The sequence below is a fragment of the Hemitrygon akajei genome, chromosome 16 (genome assembly GCF_048418815.1).
Source record: "Hemitrygon akajei chromosome 16, sHemAka1.3, whole genome shotgun sequence".
Lineage (NCBI taxonomy): Eukaryota > Metazoa > Chordata > Chondrichthyes > Myliobatiformes > Dasyatidae > Hemitrygon > Hemitrygon akajei.
The window spans coordinates 90,497,849-90,513,624 of NC_133139.1; the positions used below are offsets into that span (position 1 = coordinate 90,497,849).

General features: G+C 45.7%; 1 protein-coding gene across 3 annotated transcripts in view; it reads right to left on the reverse strand.

Annotated features, from left to right (window-relative positions):
• LOC140740290 (long-chain fatty acid transport protein 1-like) overlaps window positions 1–15,776 on the reverse strand; it is a 90,718-nt gene that overhangs the window by 28,619 nt on the left and 46,323 nt on the right. For all 3 annotated transcript variants that reach the window (XM_073069431.1, XM_073069432.1, XM_073069430.1), the window contains 4 exons: window positions 9,147–9,541; window positions 5,909–6,070; window positions 3,840–3,909; window positions 2,988–3,079 (listed from right to left, as the gene is read on the reverse strand). In XM_073069431.1, coding sequence (XP_072925532.1) covers window positions 2,988–3,079; window positions 3,840–3,909; window positions 5,909–6,070; window positions 9,147–9,541 — 719 coding nt within the window. The remainder of the gene's footprint in view (window positions 1–2,987; window positions 3,080–3,839; window positions 3,910–5,908; window positions 6,071–9,146; window positions 9,542–15,776) is intronic.

Genomic DNA, 15,776 nt, shown 5'->3' on the forward strand with positions numbered 1-15,776 from the left:
AGGTTTGGCAGCCTGAGCATTCCCTGCAAGGGTGGAGAGTTGCACAATTAGCCAGAACTGGAGGAGGCTTGAGATCATGGGAGGATGTACTGCTGCAGATTTCAGGGAGGGTCGGGAGAACATCCAGAATGCAAGGAGGAGCATCTAAACACTAAGCCTTTGATTAACTGGATGGCAATGAAGGTCACTGAGCCAGAGCTGGTGAGTAAGTGGGGCTGAGCGTGTGTTAGGATCCAGTATGAGTGGTTGCAGAAAAGTAAACAGGAAACTCGCAGATGAGAAAGAGGTCGAATCTCACTGCTCTTTGACCTGTTTTATTTCATTGAATGAATGTAGTGCCATTCCTACGCTAAATGATAGAGTGATTTCCAGCTGACCTTGGGCTCAGCTGCCTGATGTCTGGAGGAGGAACTGAGCAAAGTGTTTTAAATGTCCTCAGTTTCTGTCCTCAAGGAACAACAAACAGGAGGCTGACAGAACTTGTTAGGCCCAGCAGCGTCTGTGAAGGGAGATGGACACTAGATGTTTTTGGTCAAAACTATTCATCTGTATAGTACATAGGTAGGAGGGGTACGGAGGGCAATGCAGAATAACAACTTGGCATGGATTTGACAGGCCAAAGAGCCTGTTTTTGTGTTGCAGTGTTCTACCACTCGTTAACTTGCTGACTTCCTCCACCCTCTTGTCGTTACTCCATCTGCAGCCGCTGTGTTTCTTCTCATAGATGCAGCTTGACCTACTGAGTGCCTCGGATTTTGACCTGAGCTGGACCTGGGTAGGTGGGAGTGATCGATGGACAGAGGCTGAGGTTCTCCACTTCCTCTCGAGCCTCAGCACCAAGCCTTTATTAATCATTTCTCCCTGCCGCCCCCGGGGGTCACATTTCTCCCAGGCTGGTCAAGGTGGAAGGAGAAGTTAGAGGGTCAAGCTGTGAGCCTGAAACTCCTAGGAATCCCGATGTCCAGAATGACCCCGGTGCCAATCTCCGGGACCCATTCCTATCACAGGACAGAGAACTGTACAGCACAGGAACCAGCCCTTTGGCCCACGATATTGTCCTAAATGAATTAAACTAGAAGTTACACATCTGTCTACACAAAGACCATGTCCCTCCATTCCCTGTGTTCCTATCCAAGAGCCTCTTAAACACTTCTACTGTACTTGCCCCCACTACCACCGGCTCTCAGCGGTGGACAGGGTGAGCAGTTTCAAGTTCCTGGGTGTCAATCTCTCTGAAAATCTAATCTGGGCCGAATGTATCGATGCAGTTACGAAGAAGGTACACCAGAGGCTATATTGTATTCCATTAGAAGTTTGACGAGATTTGGTACATCACTAAGACGGCAGCAAGTTTCTACACGCGTACCTCAGTTGAAGGAAGGTCAGCATTCACGTGGAGGTTCCAAGGCGCAGGATCAAAAGGGACCGCAGAAGTCTGTAGACTCAGCCAGATCCATAGTGGGCACAGCCCTCCCCACCATCTTCAAAGAGCAGTGCCTCTAGAAGGTGGCATCTATCAGGGAGGACCCTCATCCCCCTCCCCCACCCCAGGACATGCCCTCTTCTCATTATTACTATCGGGGAGGAGGTACAGGAGCCTGAAGACCCAAACTCAACATTTTAGGAGCAGCTTCTTCTCCCCGCCATCAGATTTCTGAATGGACATTGAAATCCATCACTATTCTTGCTCTCTGTTTGCACTACTTTTAAAATTTTTAATACAGGTTGAGCACTTCTCATCTGAAATGCTTGGGGCCAGAAGTGTTTCAGATTTCGAATTTATTTTGGAATATTTGCATCTATACAATGAGGTAACTTGGGGATGGAGCCACGAGTCTAAACATGATATCCATTTGCATTACATATGCAGCTTACACATATACCCTGAAGGTAGCTTTATATAGTATTTTTAATAATTTTGTGCATGAAACATAATTTGCACACTGATCCATCAGGAAGGTAAGCCACTGCTTCCTCCGCTGCCCAGATGAACAGTTAGTGGCTGTTCGGCCTCGCCATAATTCCCAACACTGAAGTTATGTGCTACTGGTAATCAGTCTTTGTCTTACACTTGTTCCCGAAGACGTCAATCGTGGGAGCATTGTATGTAGGCGCCATCTTGACCAGAAACATTATCACAATTTGTGTTGTACTGCTACCAACAAATTTCAAGATACGTGTCAGTGATAATAAACTTGATTTGTGACGCTTCGTAAATCCTGCCAGGGACTTCGTCACATTACTCTCTGCCCTCAAACTCAAGTGGCTGAGCCAAGGGAGTGCCACAGTGCTATCTAGTCAGATGAAACCCAAGGCAGATGTTCTACCTCACATCTTCTGTTTCACTCCTCATGCCTGCTGCTTGACCTACTGAGTGCTTCTAGTATCTTGTTTTTGATACAAGTAGGTCGTCAGTAGGTGGGAGCCATCGACTGACAGCGGTGGGAGCTTTCCTGTTTCCATCTCGAGCCTCAGCACCGATCCCTTTATTCATTATTTCTCACCGCCATAACTTGGGAGTTGATGTTGGAAATCCATCTTGTGGATACACAAAGGGTACAGCAGGTGTCAGCCACCGTTAACCCCTTGCTCTCCCCTCCTCTTGGCTTGTCTCTAAAACACAGACAAACGGACATAGTTTTCATACCAGTCCTATTCATTCAGGAGATTTTGGAGCTCGATCTCTAGTAGATGTTAGTAGTTCCAGCGGTCAGTGACAAATCCGTGTGCAGTTTGCTGTTCTCAGGGTGAAATGGCTGTGGGTTCAAGGTCATGCTGAGGGACTGTTGGAGGTGCTGTATGTGACATTGAACTGAGGACAGGTAGCAGGAGGGCAGGTTTAATCATGACCTCAGATGCAGTCAGTGTGGTGTCTGCTTGTCCATACTCTGACAGTGTGGATTTCCTCCTATACCCCAGAGAGGTTTAATAGCTGACTAGCGGGGTAGTGTTCATTGGGAATATGGATTAAGGAGCCCACTTGTTACCTGCTGAGTGATACAATGGCAAGCAGTCATAAATGACATCATCAAGCCTCATCTGGAATCCATAATATGCAAACGCAGCCATCCGATAATACCTGTAACCAAGGAAATGAGACAAGAGGGATCGACACAGTGGAAAACTCACTAAAAGCATTTCATTTCCACAAGTGGACAAGATTGGACAACAAGATGGTGCAAACTCTGTGCGACGTCCTGACCCAGGAGATCTTGGTCCTTACTAGATCAGTTGGGGTAGGGGTTAATATTGTGCTCAGCTCTTGCTATGAGTTAACGAACTAAAGATGTCTTCCACCCAGGCACTGTCTAGACCCATCTCCTACTCGATATGAGCAGTGACGGAGGAGGCAGATGCCGCGGTATCGAGCCTGTCACTATTCAGAGAGCCAGTAACAAACATGTGCTCTAACCTCCCCACCCACCACTCACAAAGTATGGATCTAAGATCATGAATCTAAGACGGCGTTGGAAACTGGTTACTCTTTGTATGTGAGCTCCGAAGGGACTCATCAAATATTCCTGTAAGGGACGACAGAGTATAATCAGGTGACTGAAATACTAAGGAGACAGCTGCCTAACATTAAGGCAGATCGTCCCTCCTGGGCAGGTGGGGAAAGAGGCTCTAAGGCCAGAAATATTCTTGGGTAGATTGGTTCAATAATACAACCCAAATATTTCCAACTCTCACTGAAAATTCCAATTAAACTTGCTACATCTGTGCGTTAAGGCAGCACACAAAATAATTCCTCTCTTTAGAAGCTGCCATCACCCATCTGTTTCTTCAGAATTGTTACCGATGTTACCTCTGCCTTGGGCCATGCCCATCTTGGTCTGTACCTGCTGTGCACGACGATGGCAGCTTTGGGCATTCCAGTGGTGCCAGATGTGTAGATATAAAACAGGCGATCTGCAACAGAGAGCATGTACAGTTGCTGCTTTTTGTTGAAGAAGTTCTAAGCTTCTCCCCGCTCCTCCTCACCTCCCCCCTACTCCGGCATCACATTGCCTCAAATCAGGCCGACAATCGAAAAGTCCCTGCTCCTTCCCCCCAAAAATACCTATTGCAGAAGCTGGAGTTCTGAAATACAAATTAAGAATAGTAGAAATGTTCAGCAGGTCAAACAGCATCCAAGGAATGAGAAGCTGTTAAGATTTCAAGTTCAGAACCCTTCAGCTGAACTGTGAAAAAGAGAGAACAAGTAGGTTTAAGGTAGGGGGAAGGGAGTGAGTGGAACAGGAAGCTCATGGTTCACTTATTCCTCCCTACCTATCCCTCCTGTTCCCCTTTCCTAGAGACATTCCTCTGCAGGTACAACTCCTGTTTTCTTTAATCCTGCTTGCCAAGGCCTTCTCATGGCCTCTTCTGGCTCTCCTAATTTCTTTCTTTAGCTCCTTCCTGCTAACCTTATAATCTTCTAGATCTCTATCATTACCTAGTTTTTTTGAACTTTTCATAAGCTTTTCTTTTCTTCTTGACTAGATTTACAACAGCCTTTGTACATCATGGTTCCTGTACCCTACCATCCTTTCCCTGTCTCATTGGAATGCACCTATGCAGAACTCCACATAAATATCCCCTGAACATTTGTCACATTTCTGCCGTACATCTCCCTGAGAACATCTGTTTCCAAGTTATGCTTCAAAGTTCCTGCCTGATAGCTTTATGATTGTGTCAGACTTCAAAGTTCCTGCCTGACAGCATTGTACGTGGCCTATCAGCAGCGTCAAAAGAGTTTTACCAAGAAGGATTTCTCGCAGGTCGATGGCAGTTATTTATAAAGGGAGTTTCGAGTGCATTTGTCCATTGTATGTGGCCTATCAGCGGCGTCAAAAGAGTTTTACCAAGAAGGATTTCTCGCAGGTCGATGGCAGTTATTTATAAAGGGAGTTTCGAGTGCATTTGTCCATTGTACGCAGCCTGTCAGCGGCGTCAAAAGAGTTTTACCAAGAAGGATTTCTTGCAGGTCGATGGCAGTTATTTATAAAGGGAGTTTCGAGTGCATTTGTCCATTGTACGCAGCCTGTCAGCGGCGTCAAAAGAGTTTTACCAAGAAGGATTTCTTGCAGGTCGATGGCAGTTATTTATAAAGGGAGTTTCGAGTGCATTTGTTCATTGTACGTGGCCTATCAGCGGCTATAACGGGAGCATCATTTGTCAGTTGGATAGCAGGGAAGGTTGAGGCATAAAAGGGAGACACTGTTTAGTGGAGAGGTCATCAACCTAGTGACTTGAGGCAGAGTGGTAGGACTTTGGCTCAATGGGGCTTTGGCAATAATGGATCGAGGCGAGGTAAGTTACCTGTGAGGAATAGAAACATAAGGTAATCTGTGAGGCCGATGTTCTATACCAGTTGTTAGATGTGGAATGTCCGGAAGACTCCCAGCCTCCCGGACGGCCACATCTGCACCAGATGCATTGAGCTGCAGCTCCTTAGGGACCAGGTTAGGGAACTGGAAATGAAGCTTGATGACCTTCATCTGGTCAGGAAAAGTGAGGAGGTGATAGAGTGGAGCTATAGGCAAATAGCCACACCGGGGCCTGGGGAGACAGATAAGTGGGTAACAGTCAGGAAAGGGAAGGGCAAGAGTCAGATACTAGAGAGTACCCCTGTGGCAGTACCCCCTTAACAATAAGTACTCCTGTTTAAGTGTATGCTGACACTCCACAGGGTACAAATATTAAATAATAATGGGATAGTATACTCCACATAATATGAATGATAGATTGCTAAAGCTTCTACATAAATGGTGACTGCCAGATAGTTTGAGTTTGTTTGTGCAACACCCTGGGACATAGCAATGTGACGTGATTCTCAAACGTAGCGGTTACATTGAGGTTTCCGAATTCTCCTTTGAATTACATGGATGGACAGACTTGAAAGGTGCTGCAGTGAAATAATCCTTACCCATGAATCCTACTGAAGGAGGAGGAGAGGGGGCGAACTTAGATGCTGCATTGAGCTGCGGGTCCAGATGTTCAGTCCCAGCGGCAACTTTACTGGGGTCCCAGTTCCCACTGCAGAACTTCCGAACGGTTTTTCCCAGGATTCCATTCACTTCCAACAGAGCTGGAACAAAAGCAGGGACAGATGACAATCAGGCAAAGATCTATCAGTTACCTTTTCTACTGTGTTTAAAGTTTATCCACCGTCGTTCAAAGAATAAACTTTAAACAGGCGCTAAATGACAGGACAGAGTTGAGAAAATGTACAAACTTGGGATGGAAGTGTAGTAATTGTTCCTGGACTGGTAACCAGTGGTCCCCGGAAGCAAGTCCAGCAAGTACAATGCCCACGGTACCAGATGAGAAATTTAAATTCACCTTAATTAAATAAACATGAGTTTACGAAAAAAAGTGAAAGCTGGACTGGACTGAGAAAGCATACCAACTCTAACTGTACTCTGGCTGCCTAACCCATGTCACCCCAAACAGATCCTTTGCTCTCAGTTGAAGGAAGGCCAGCAGGCCCCTGGTGGGCAAACATAACATCAAAGACAGGCCGATTTGGAAAGGTCAGGTCGTGGCTGAAATGTGGCGACAGGGTCTGGGCCCAGAGCGTATCGAAGCGACGGGGCCCGGGTCCTAGAATGAGGAACGACCCAATGTTGGGACGATTTAAATGCTGGGCCAGATCGAAAAGGTAGGGTGTTGGCTCCGCAGGCAAGGGTTGGGCCAGTTCTGCTCCACGACATTTACTTGGCTCTGCACTAAACTGAGGCTGTGACCTGCTCCAGCTGCTCTCGGCGTCACGTCACTCTCATCCTAAGTGCGGTTTGCTTTCACTGCCGGCACAATTTGTTTTTTTCCCCTCTCTCTGCACATTGGGTGTTGAATTATTTTTTAATGGGTTCTTTTGGGTTTCTTTGTTTTGTGGCTGCCGATAAGGAGACGAATCTCAAGGTTGTATAATGTGTTCATATTTTGATAATAAATGTAGTTGGAACTTCAAAATCAGCCTGAAGAAATTCAACATTTCATCTAAACACTGAGAAGATATTGCACTCAATAGATAAGCCTGCAGGAAATCTGTTCAAGAGGGAGCTGCGCTACATGAAACAACCTCTGCTGTGCCACAGAGAACAAGCGGCAGCTGCAAAGGGAGAGACTGAGTAGCCAGTAACCAGCACTTACTCTCGCCCACACTGCACTGGAATACGTGGATCCTGGATCGGACTCTGCAGCCACTCGATAGACAACCCTAAACTCAAACAGGGTGATCGCACTACTGCTACTACTCCTACATTTCCAAATGTCTTATAGACGTTGTACCCACCTCTACAGCTTCCTCTGACAGATCGTTCCATAGACCTCTACCCTCTGTGTACAAAAAGGGCCATCTGTCACAGTGACTAAACTACCTGGCTTTTGTCAAGTGAACATTAAAGATCCCAAAACCGTAAGTGCAAGAAGGGCAGGGAATACTTAACTGACCATTTTTGATTAACTGAAGACAATCAAATTAACTGGCTGCCTACCTTGTTACTGACTGCTGTCTACAGACTGGGTGGTGTGGTTAATTCTGGTAGGTGCTATGAATGGAAGGGTATGGGCACGTGATACCCCTGTTCTTCTTCTTCCTTGAGTTTTTACGGCAGTTGGCATCCACACTGTTGCATTATTGATACCCCTGTGATGAGTGGCTTATAATCTCTACCTTGAAGTATATCGGTGTTGTCAGCAGAATCTCAGATGGCGATGAAGAGGTGTAGTATTGCAACAAATTCCTCTCACTCAACATCAGCATGACTGTGGACTCATAAAGACGAATATCAGAAGAACACACACCAGTCCTTATTGAGAGGGATCGGTGGTGGAAAGGGTGAGCAACCTCAAGTTGTCAACATCTCGAATTACTATCCTGATTCCAACACATTGATACAATCATGAAAAAGGCACACCAGCTATACTTTATTAAGTGATTTGGTATGTCACCAAAGACTCTTACAGATGGCTATAGATGCAAGGTGGAGCACATTCCATCTGGTGGGATCACAGCCTGGTTTAGAGGCTCCAATATACAAGATTGCAAGAGGCTGCAGAGGGTTGTAGTCTCAGCTAACTCCATCACAGGCACAAGCTTCCTCACCATTATGGGCATCTTCAAGAGTCAGTGTCCCAAGAAGGTCGCAGTCATCATTAAGGAACCTCATGCCCTCTTCTTGTTACTAACATCAGGGAGGAGGTACAGAAGCCTGAAGACCCACACTCAACACCTCAAGAACAGCTTTATGAATGGTCCATTTCTTTTTTTTTTGCACTATTAACTTCCAAAATTTATAGTAATTTGTATATCTTACTGCTACCACAAAACAACTAACTTCATGCCATCTCAGAAAGCGATAGATCGGAACCTTGCATCTTATCCAGCACCCAAGACTTTGGGATTGTGAAGATGACAGTGCGGGAAATCTACAAACAGATGACACCACCGGATCATCTTCATCTCCTTAAAGCAAGCAGTGGGCAATAAATACCTGCCTTGCTAGTTACGTTGAATGGCAATTTTGGACATGACCACTTCATTATGGCCATCAAGGGGGAGGGTACAGAATGCCGAAGACCCACACCCACCATTTCAGGGACTGCTTTGGTACTTAAAGCCATGAACACTACTTGGTTATTCATTTTTTTCACTATTTTTTATTTTAGGGTGGCACGGTAGCATAGCTGTTAGTGCACTGGGATCACCGATCGGGATTCAATTCCTACTACTGCCTGTAAGTAATTTGTAAGTTCTCCCCATGACCACGTGAGCTTCCTCTTTGTGCTCCCATTTCCTCCCACGTGTGGTTAGGGAGAGTGAGTTGTGGGCAGCTTATGTTGGTACCAGAAGCATGGTAACAGTTTTGGGCTGCCCAGCACAATCCTCACTGATCTGCTTAAACACAAACGGTGCATTTCACTGTATGTTTCAATGTACATATGACAGATAAACCTAATCTTTTTAACTGTAACTTATATTAATTTTTTATGTCTTGCACCGTATTTTTCCCACAAGAGATTTCACATGTCAGTGATAATAAACCTGCTTCTAATAATGAGAACCTAGATGTAACAAGTGCACCATGAAACTAGTAAAAAAAAATTATTGCAGAAGAATTTAGGGTTGAGAGCATGAAAGGCTCAATAAATATGTGACTCACCATCACTCATCTCTGCTCCAAAGATTATGGCTTTGGCTCCTGACACAGACAGACAGTGAGTGAGAGGGTCCAGACGGAGATTGAAGTTGAGCAGGGCAGCCTCCACCCCGATCTTGGCCATGCCGAGCCACAGGCCAACAAACTCAGGCCGACTCTCCATGAACAGGGCAATGACGTCGCCCGGCTGGTAGCCCTGCTCCAGTAGGAAGTTCCCCACTGCGTTTGAGTACTCGTCGAGTTCCCTGAAGGTCCAGCTTTCATCCGTTCCTTCATAAATGAGGGCCACTTTGTCCGGGTGTTTCCTCACTGTTTCCTGGAAGATCTTTGGGATGGTGCTGTCTTCCTTCTGGTGTTTCTTCACCGCTAACTTAACACGCATCAGCAGGAACAGCCCGCTGTCCAGGAGAGAAATAATCACACGTGATTAGTTAGCACATCAATAAGTAATGGCACAGGTTGCCAGGGTGGTAAAGTTATATAGCATGCTTGCTTTTTTAGTTGAGACACTGAGGTCAAAAGTCAGCAAGTTTATAAAACTCTTGTTAGCTCTCATCTGGAGTACTGCATTCAATTCTGGACTCTGCATTGTAGGCTGGAATGTGGATGTTTTGGAGAAAGTGCAGAAGAGAAGAGATTTTGCAGATGTTGGAAAGCTTAAGCAGCACACACAATAGATACTTTGAGAGTAACTTTGACTTTGATAAAATGCTGGAGGAACTCAGCAAGTTAGGCATCACCTATGGAAGGGAATAAACAGTCCTGATGAAGGGTCTCAGCCCGAAATGTCAACTATTTATTCCCTTGTATAAAAGTTGCCTGACTTGCTAAGTTCCTCCAGCATTTTGTGTCGGTGGCAGAAGAGGTGCTGCCTGGATTAGAGGACAAATCTGCCTGGATTAAGGTGAGGTTGGACAAACTAGGGTTGTTTTCTTTGGAGTGGTGCAAGCTGAGACCTGATAGAAGTATATAAGAATGATGAAAGGGTCTAATAGACTAAAGAGACAGTATCTTTTTCCCAGATCAAACGTCTTAAGTGCACGCATTTCAAGTGAGAGGGGGAGAGTTCGAAGGACATGGGTGGTACAGGCTTTTCTTTCAAACACAGAGAGTGATGGGTGCATGCAATGTGCTGCTGAGGTGGTAGTGGAAGCAGATATGCTACAGAAGTTTAAGAGGAGAAGCACATGGATATACACTCAGTGGCAAGAGAAAATTTGCAGATGCTGGAAATCAAAGTAATAAACACAAAATACTGGAGGAACTCAGCAGGTTGATGTTTTGATCCAAGACCCTTCATCAGGAATGGAAAAGAGAGATGAGAAGTCAGAGTACGAAGGTAGGGGGAGAGGAAGAAGAACAAGGTAGTAGGTGATTGGTGAAACTGGGATGGGGGAAGGGGTGAAGCAAAGAGCTGGGAAGTCGACTGGTGAACAGGATAAAGGGGAAATCTGATAAGAGAGGACAGAAGGCCATGGAAGAAAGGGAAGAGGGAGGAGAACCAAAGGGAGGAGATGGGCAGGTTAAGTAGATAAGTTGAGAGAGGAAAATGGGAGTGGTGATTGGTGAAGGAGAAGGGGGATGGGGGTAATTACCGGAAAGTCGAGAAATCGATGTTCATGCCATCAAGTTTGGAGGCTACACAGACGGAATATAGGGTGCTGTTCCTCCAACCTGAGTGCGGCCTCACCGCGGCAGTACATGGACTGACACGTCAGAATGGGAATAGGAAGTAGAATTAAAATGGGTGGCCACTGGGAGATTCCGATTTTTGTGATGGATGGCGTGTAGGTACTTGGAGAAGCAGTCTCTGATATACACTCAGTGACCACTTTATCTGGTACACCTGCTCGTTAATGCAAACAACTAATCAGCCAATCATGTGGCAGTAACTCCATGTGTAAAAGCATGCAGACATGGTCAACAGGTTCAGTTGTTGATCAGACCAAATTTCAGAATGGGGAAGAAATATGATCTAAGTAACTTTGACTTTGGAATGATTATTGATGCCAGATGGGGTACTTCGAGTATCCAAGGAACTGCTGATCTCCTTGGATTTTCACACAAAATTCTGTGAAGTTTACAGGGAATGGTGTGGGAAAACAAACAAAAAAATATCCAGTGAGCAGCATTCTATGGCATTGTTAATGAGAGAGGTCAGAGGAGAATGGCCAGACTGGTTCAAACTGACAGGAAGGCGACAGTAACTCAAATACCCACAGGTTACGACAGTGGTGTGCAGAAGAGCATCTCTGAACACACAACACGTCGAAGCTTGAAGTGGAGGGGCTACAGCAGCAGAAGACTGCGAACATATTCAATGGCTACTTCATTAGGTACAGGAGGTATCAAATGAAATGGCCACTGAGTGTGGAGGAGTATAGACTACGCTCACTCAGGAGTGATTAGTTTAATTAGGCACCATCAGCTTAATTTGTTTGGCACAATGTTGTGGGATGAAGGGCCTGTTCATAAATTCTATAAAATCGCCAGGGGAGGGGGGCATGGAGACGCTACAGTGCTGAGGATTCCCTGTTGCGTTTTTATGGGACACAGCAGGAATTAATAACTTTGCCACTATCTCACTTTCCCTGCATCCCGGCAATGCTGATTCCAGTGCGAAGTTATGGAAATCAGGAGCACCCCTAGATTCAGTTCCCTCTCTCTCATCATTCAACAGAAGCGAGTAGAGTTGGACGTGAGCCTAGCTCACACTAACCCAACAGTGGCCTCTTGTCAAGCAACAAACCAAACTTGAAATTCTCATTCTCACTTCCCCATGGAGGTCTGAGACAAAAAGGTTCCACAAATCTTCACAAACAAGGTCACCTTGGGGGTGGGGGGGATGGGGGGAGGAAGAGCTCCTTTTCTGTCTTATTGATTTAATAGTTTCCTGATTTCACTTCCATGTGAATTGGCACTAGACCACTCAAGCTGACAGGAAGGCAACAGTAACCCAAATAACCACACGTTACAACAGTGGTGTGCAGAAGAACATCTCTGAACACACAATACATTGAACTTTGAAGTGGATGGTCGACAGCAGCAGCAGATTTTCTAATAAAGTGACCACTGAATGTACAGAGAATGGAGGAATGGAGCTAGCTCTAATTTTTATATCAGGGTTTCTTTTCCTAGATTCTTCCTAAAGGAGAAATAGTTTTGGCAAATCAAATTGCTTTAATCTGACAAAGGAAAGCATTTGGCTTGTTAAGGCTATTCCTGAATCAGGGTGTGGGGCAGTTAATGGACATGAGCGAGAACCGATTCTAGAGAAATATGGGGAGGGAATGGGGCTGACAGGAATGCTGGGAACCTGTGCTAGAGTCATAGAAAAGTACAGCACAGAAACAGGCCCTTTGGCCCATCCAGTCCACGCCAAGCCACTTAAACTGCCTACTCCCATCGACCTGTACTGGGACCATACCCCTACCATCCATGTACCTATACTAACTTCTCTTATACTTGCGCTGGCAACTGTGGGACGTGGGAGAGAGCTGGAGCATCCAGGGAAAATCCACTCAGTCACAGGAAGCGCAGGCAAGCTGCATTGAGATGGCACTGGAGGTCAGGATTGAATTCAGGTTACTGTAGCTGTGGGATGGCAGCAACACAAGCAGAGACACTGTGCTGTGTGGTATCCGGTCAATACTGAGCTTGGAACATTCCCTAATCCAGACACATAGTGATAAACAATCTGCCGGAGGAACTCAGCATCTGTTGGAGAAAAGGAATTGTTGACATTTGAGAAACCTGAAATACTGACTATTCCTTTCCTCCTCACTGATGCTGTCCGGCCCTGTGAGTTCCTCCAGCAGATTGTTGCTCCCAATCCCAGAGTCTGCAGCCTCTAGTTTCTGCACAAAGTTGAGTAATGTGGTTTCATTTACAAATCAGTAGTATGCCTGCTGGCAAGGGCCAGGAACTTTAGCAGAGCAGTGTATTTAAATCTACTGCATGCCTCCCTCCCTCCCTCGGACTGCTTTCATTTCACAAGGCTTTGAGAGGGGAAGCTTGGCTGAGAAGATTCCAGCTGGCTCCAACTCACACAGACCCTCAGCTGGAGCCTGTATCTGTTTAGGAATGGACTCTTAAAGAAATGTTCTCCTGCACACAAGCTTCAATTTGGCAAATTTCCATTTCCCGTATTAGACTCACAGTTACAATTGTTCTGAAAGATCTTTCTGACACTTGACTGCTGATCCTAGTGTGGACTAACTGTATCAAAGTCTGAACTTGTCCCATAGTCTACAGTATGTCTAAGTCACTGGGGATTCCAGTCAGGAGACAGACTTTGGCAAGTACAGGCTGCGCCTATGTCCAAGCAAACACCTGAGGAGGCTTCACAGGATAGTTAAAAGCTGAACCTGACCTTCAAAAGAAAGGGATTCTAGGAGTGACCAAAAGCAGGGTCAGGCAATATACTTTATGGCTTGAAGAGGAACACATAATAGGCCTAGAGAGAGTGGACATGGGAAGGATGTTTCCCATAGTCGGGAAGTCTAAGTCCAGAGGGCACAGCCTTAGTTTAGAGGGCTGTCCCTTTAGAACAGAAATGAGCAGGAATTTATTTAACCAGAGCATGGTGAACCTGTGGAATTCATTGCCACAGATGGCTACGGAGGCCAAGTCATTGAGTGTATTTAAAGTGGAGGCAATAGGTTCTTGATTAGTAAGGGTGTCAAAGGTAACCTGGAGAAGGCAAGAGAATGGGGATGTATATCAGACATAATCTAAAGGCGGAGCAGACTCGATGGGCCCACTGGCTTAATTCTGCTCTTATAATGTGGAGAGAATTTCAGAGACTTGGCTACAGCCACTAAGTGACACAGTCGTGCAGCAGGTAGTGCAGCTCTCGTGACCACAGTGCTGCCTGTTTGGATTTTGCAAATTTTCCCTGTGACCAACAGGGCTTCGTCTAGGCACTAAAAATGTGTGGGTGTGTAGACTAATTGGCCACTGTAGCGTTTCTCAAGTGTTGGTGGGTAGCAGGAGAACCAGGACTGAATGTGGGCAAGAGGTTGGGAATGTGATGGAGAAAAGAAAAAGTTATAAGGAAATAACTGAGGGGTATTGGATAGATGGGATCACTTTGAAAGTCTGCACATGCTCAGTGGGCTGAATGGACTCCGTTTTTATCATGAAGAAATACAAAATAAAAACATGAAAGTGATTTTAGGTATTTTCCTTATCTGGTCTTTGCTGGAAAGTATTGCATTATTAATTAGCATTTACTCAATTAATTATACGTAAGTGATCCAATTGCCAGATGGATTCGTAACTCATCCAGGCCTGTGAATTATTAATCCATCTCAACGCAAGATGTCTGACAGTCAAAATGCTGAGTTCTTGACAGGTTGTAGAATGTCTGAAAGATACAAAACTAGAGGAGTGCAGCCAGGAACGGATCTGAAAATTCGGGACAAAGACGAGGTTCACCTGAGAGAGTTAGGATGAATGAGGGAACTGTGCAAATGAGCATTAACTGTACTGGGAGGGAGGGTACTTCCTAAAAAATGATAGAATGCTGATTGGTGATGAGACCCTGAGGTATATTATATCCTGTGCAACAATAGTTTGGACTTTAATCTATGCAGAGGTTCTATATTTACAATATTAAAGCCAGCTGTCATATTCTATCAGCATAGTGTTTATGATGCCTCTCTATTTCAAACTTGACGCAAAGGTTGCAATCATTTTTTGCAGACAGAAGAAGCATACAAAGTTTGGTCCACATGTCCCTCTCCACAGATCTCCCACCTGGTACTTATCCCTGCAAGCATAAGTGCTACACCTGTCCCTACACCTTCTCTCTTACCACCATTCAGGGCTCCAGACAGTCCTTCCAGGCGAGGCAACACATCACTTGTGAGTCTGTTGGGGTCATCTATTGCATCCGGTGCGGCCACCTCTACATCGGCTAGACCCGACACAGATTGGGGGACCGCTTTGTCGAGCACCTCCGCTCGTCTGCCACAACAGACAGGATCTCCTGGTTGCCACCCACTTCAACTCTGCTTCACATTCCCATTTGGATATGTCCATACATGGCCTCCTCTACTGCCATGATGAGGCCAAACTCAGGTTGGAGGAGCAACACCTCATATGCCATCTGGGTAGTCTCCAGCCCCTTGGTATGAACATTGAATTCTCCAGCTTCTGGTAATTCCCTCCCTCTCCCTTCCCACTTTCACTCTGCCTCCTCTTCTAGCTGCCTATCATCTCTCTCATGATTCTGCCTTCTTCTACTACCCATAGTGCTTTCCCCTTACATTCCTCCTTCACCTCTCCTGCCTATCCCCTCCCTGCTTCCTCTCCCCCACCCCTTGATCTTTCCTCTGATTGGTTTTTCACCCTCCCCCCACCTTCTTTATAGGGCCCCTGCTCCCTCCTTCTTCAGTCCTGATGAAGGGTCTCGGCCCGAAACGTTGACTGCTCATTTCAACGGATGCTGCCCGACCTGCTGAGTTCATCCAGCTTGTTTGTACGTGTTGATTTGACCACAGCATCTGCAGTGTACTTTGTTTTTTCTGTTCCAATGCCTTATGATCTTATCTAAATTCAAAGTCGAACACACACACACTCACGTGCTATAAATACCAGAACTCTCCTCTTCTCTCCACTTTCAGTAAA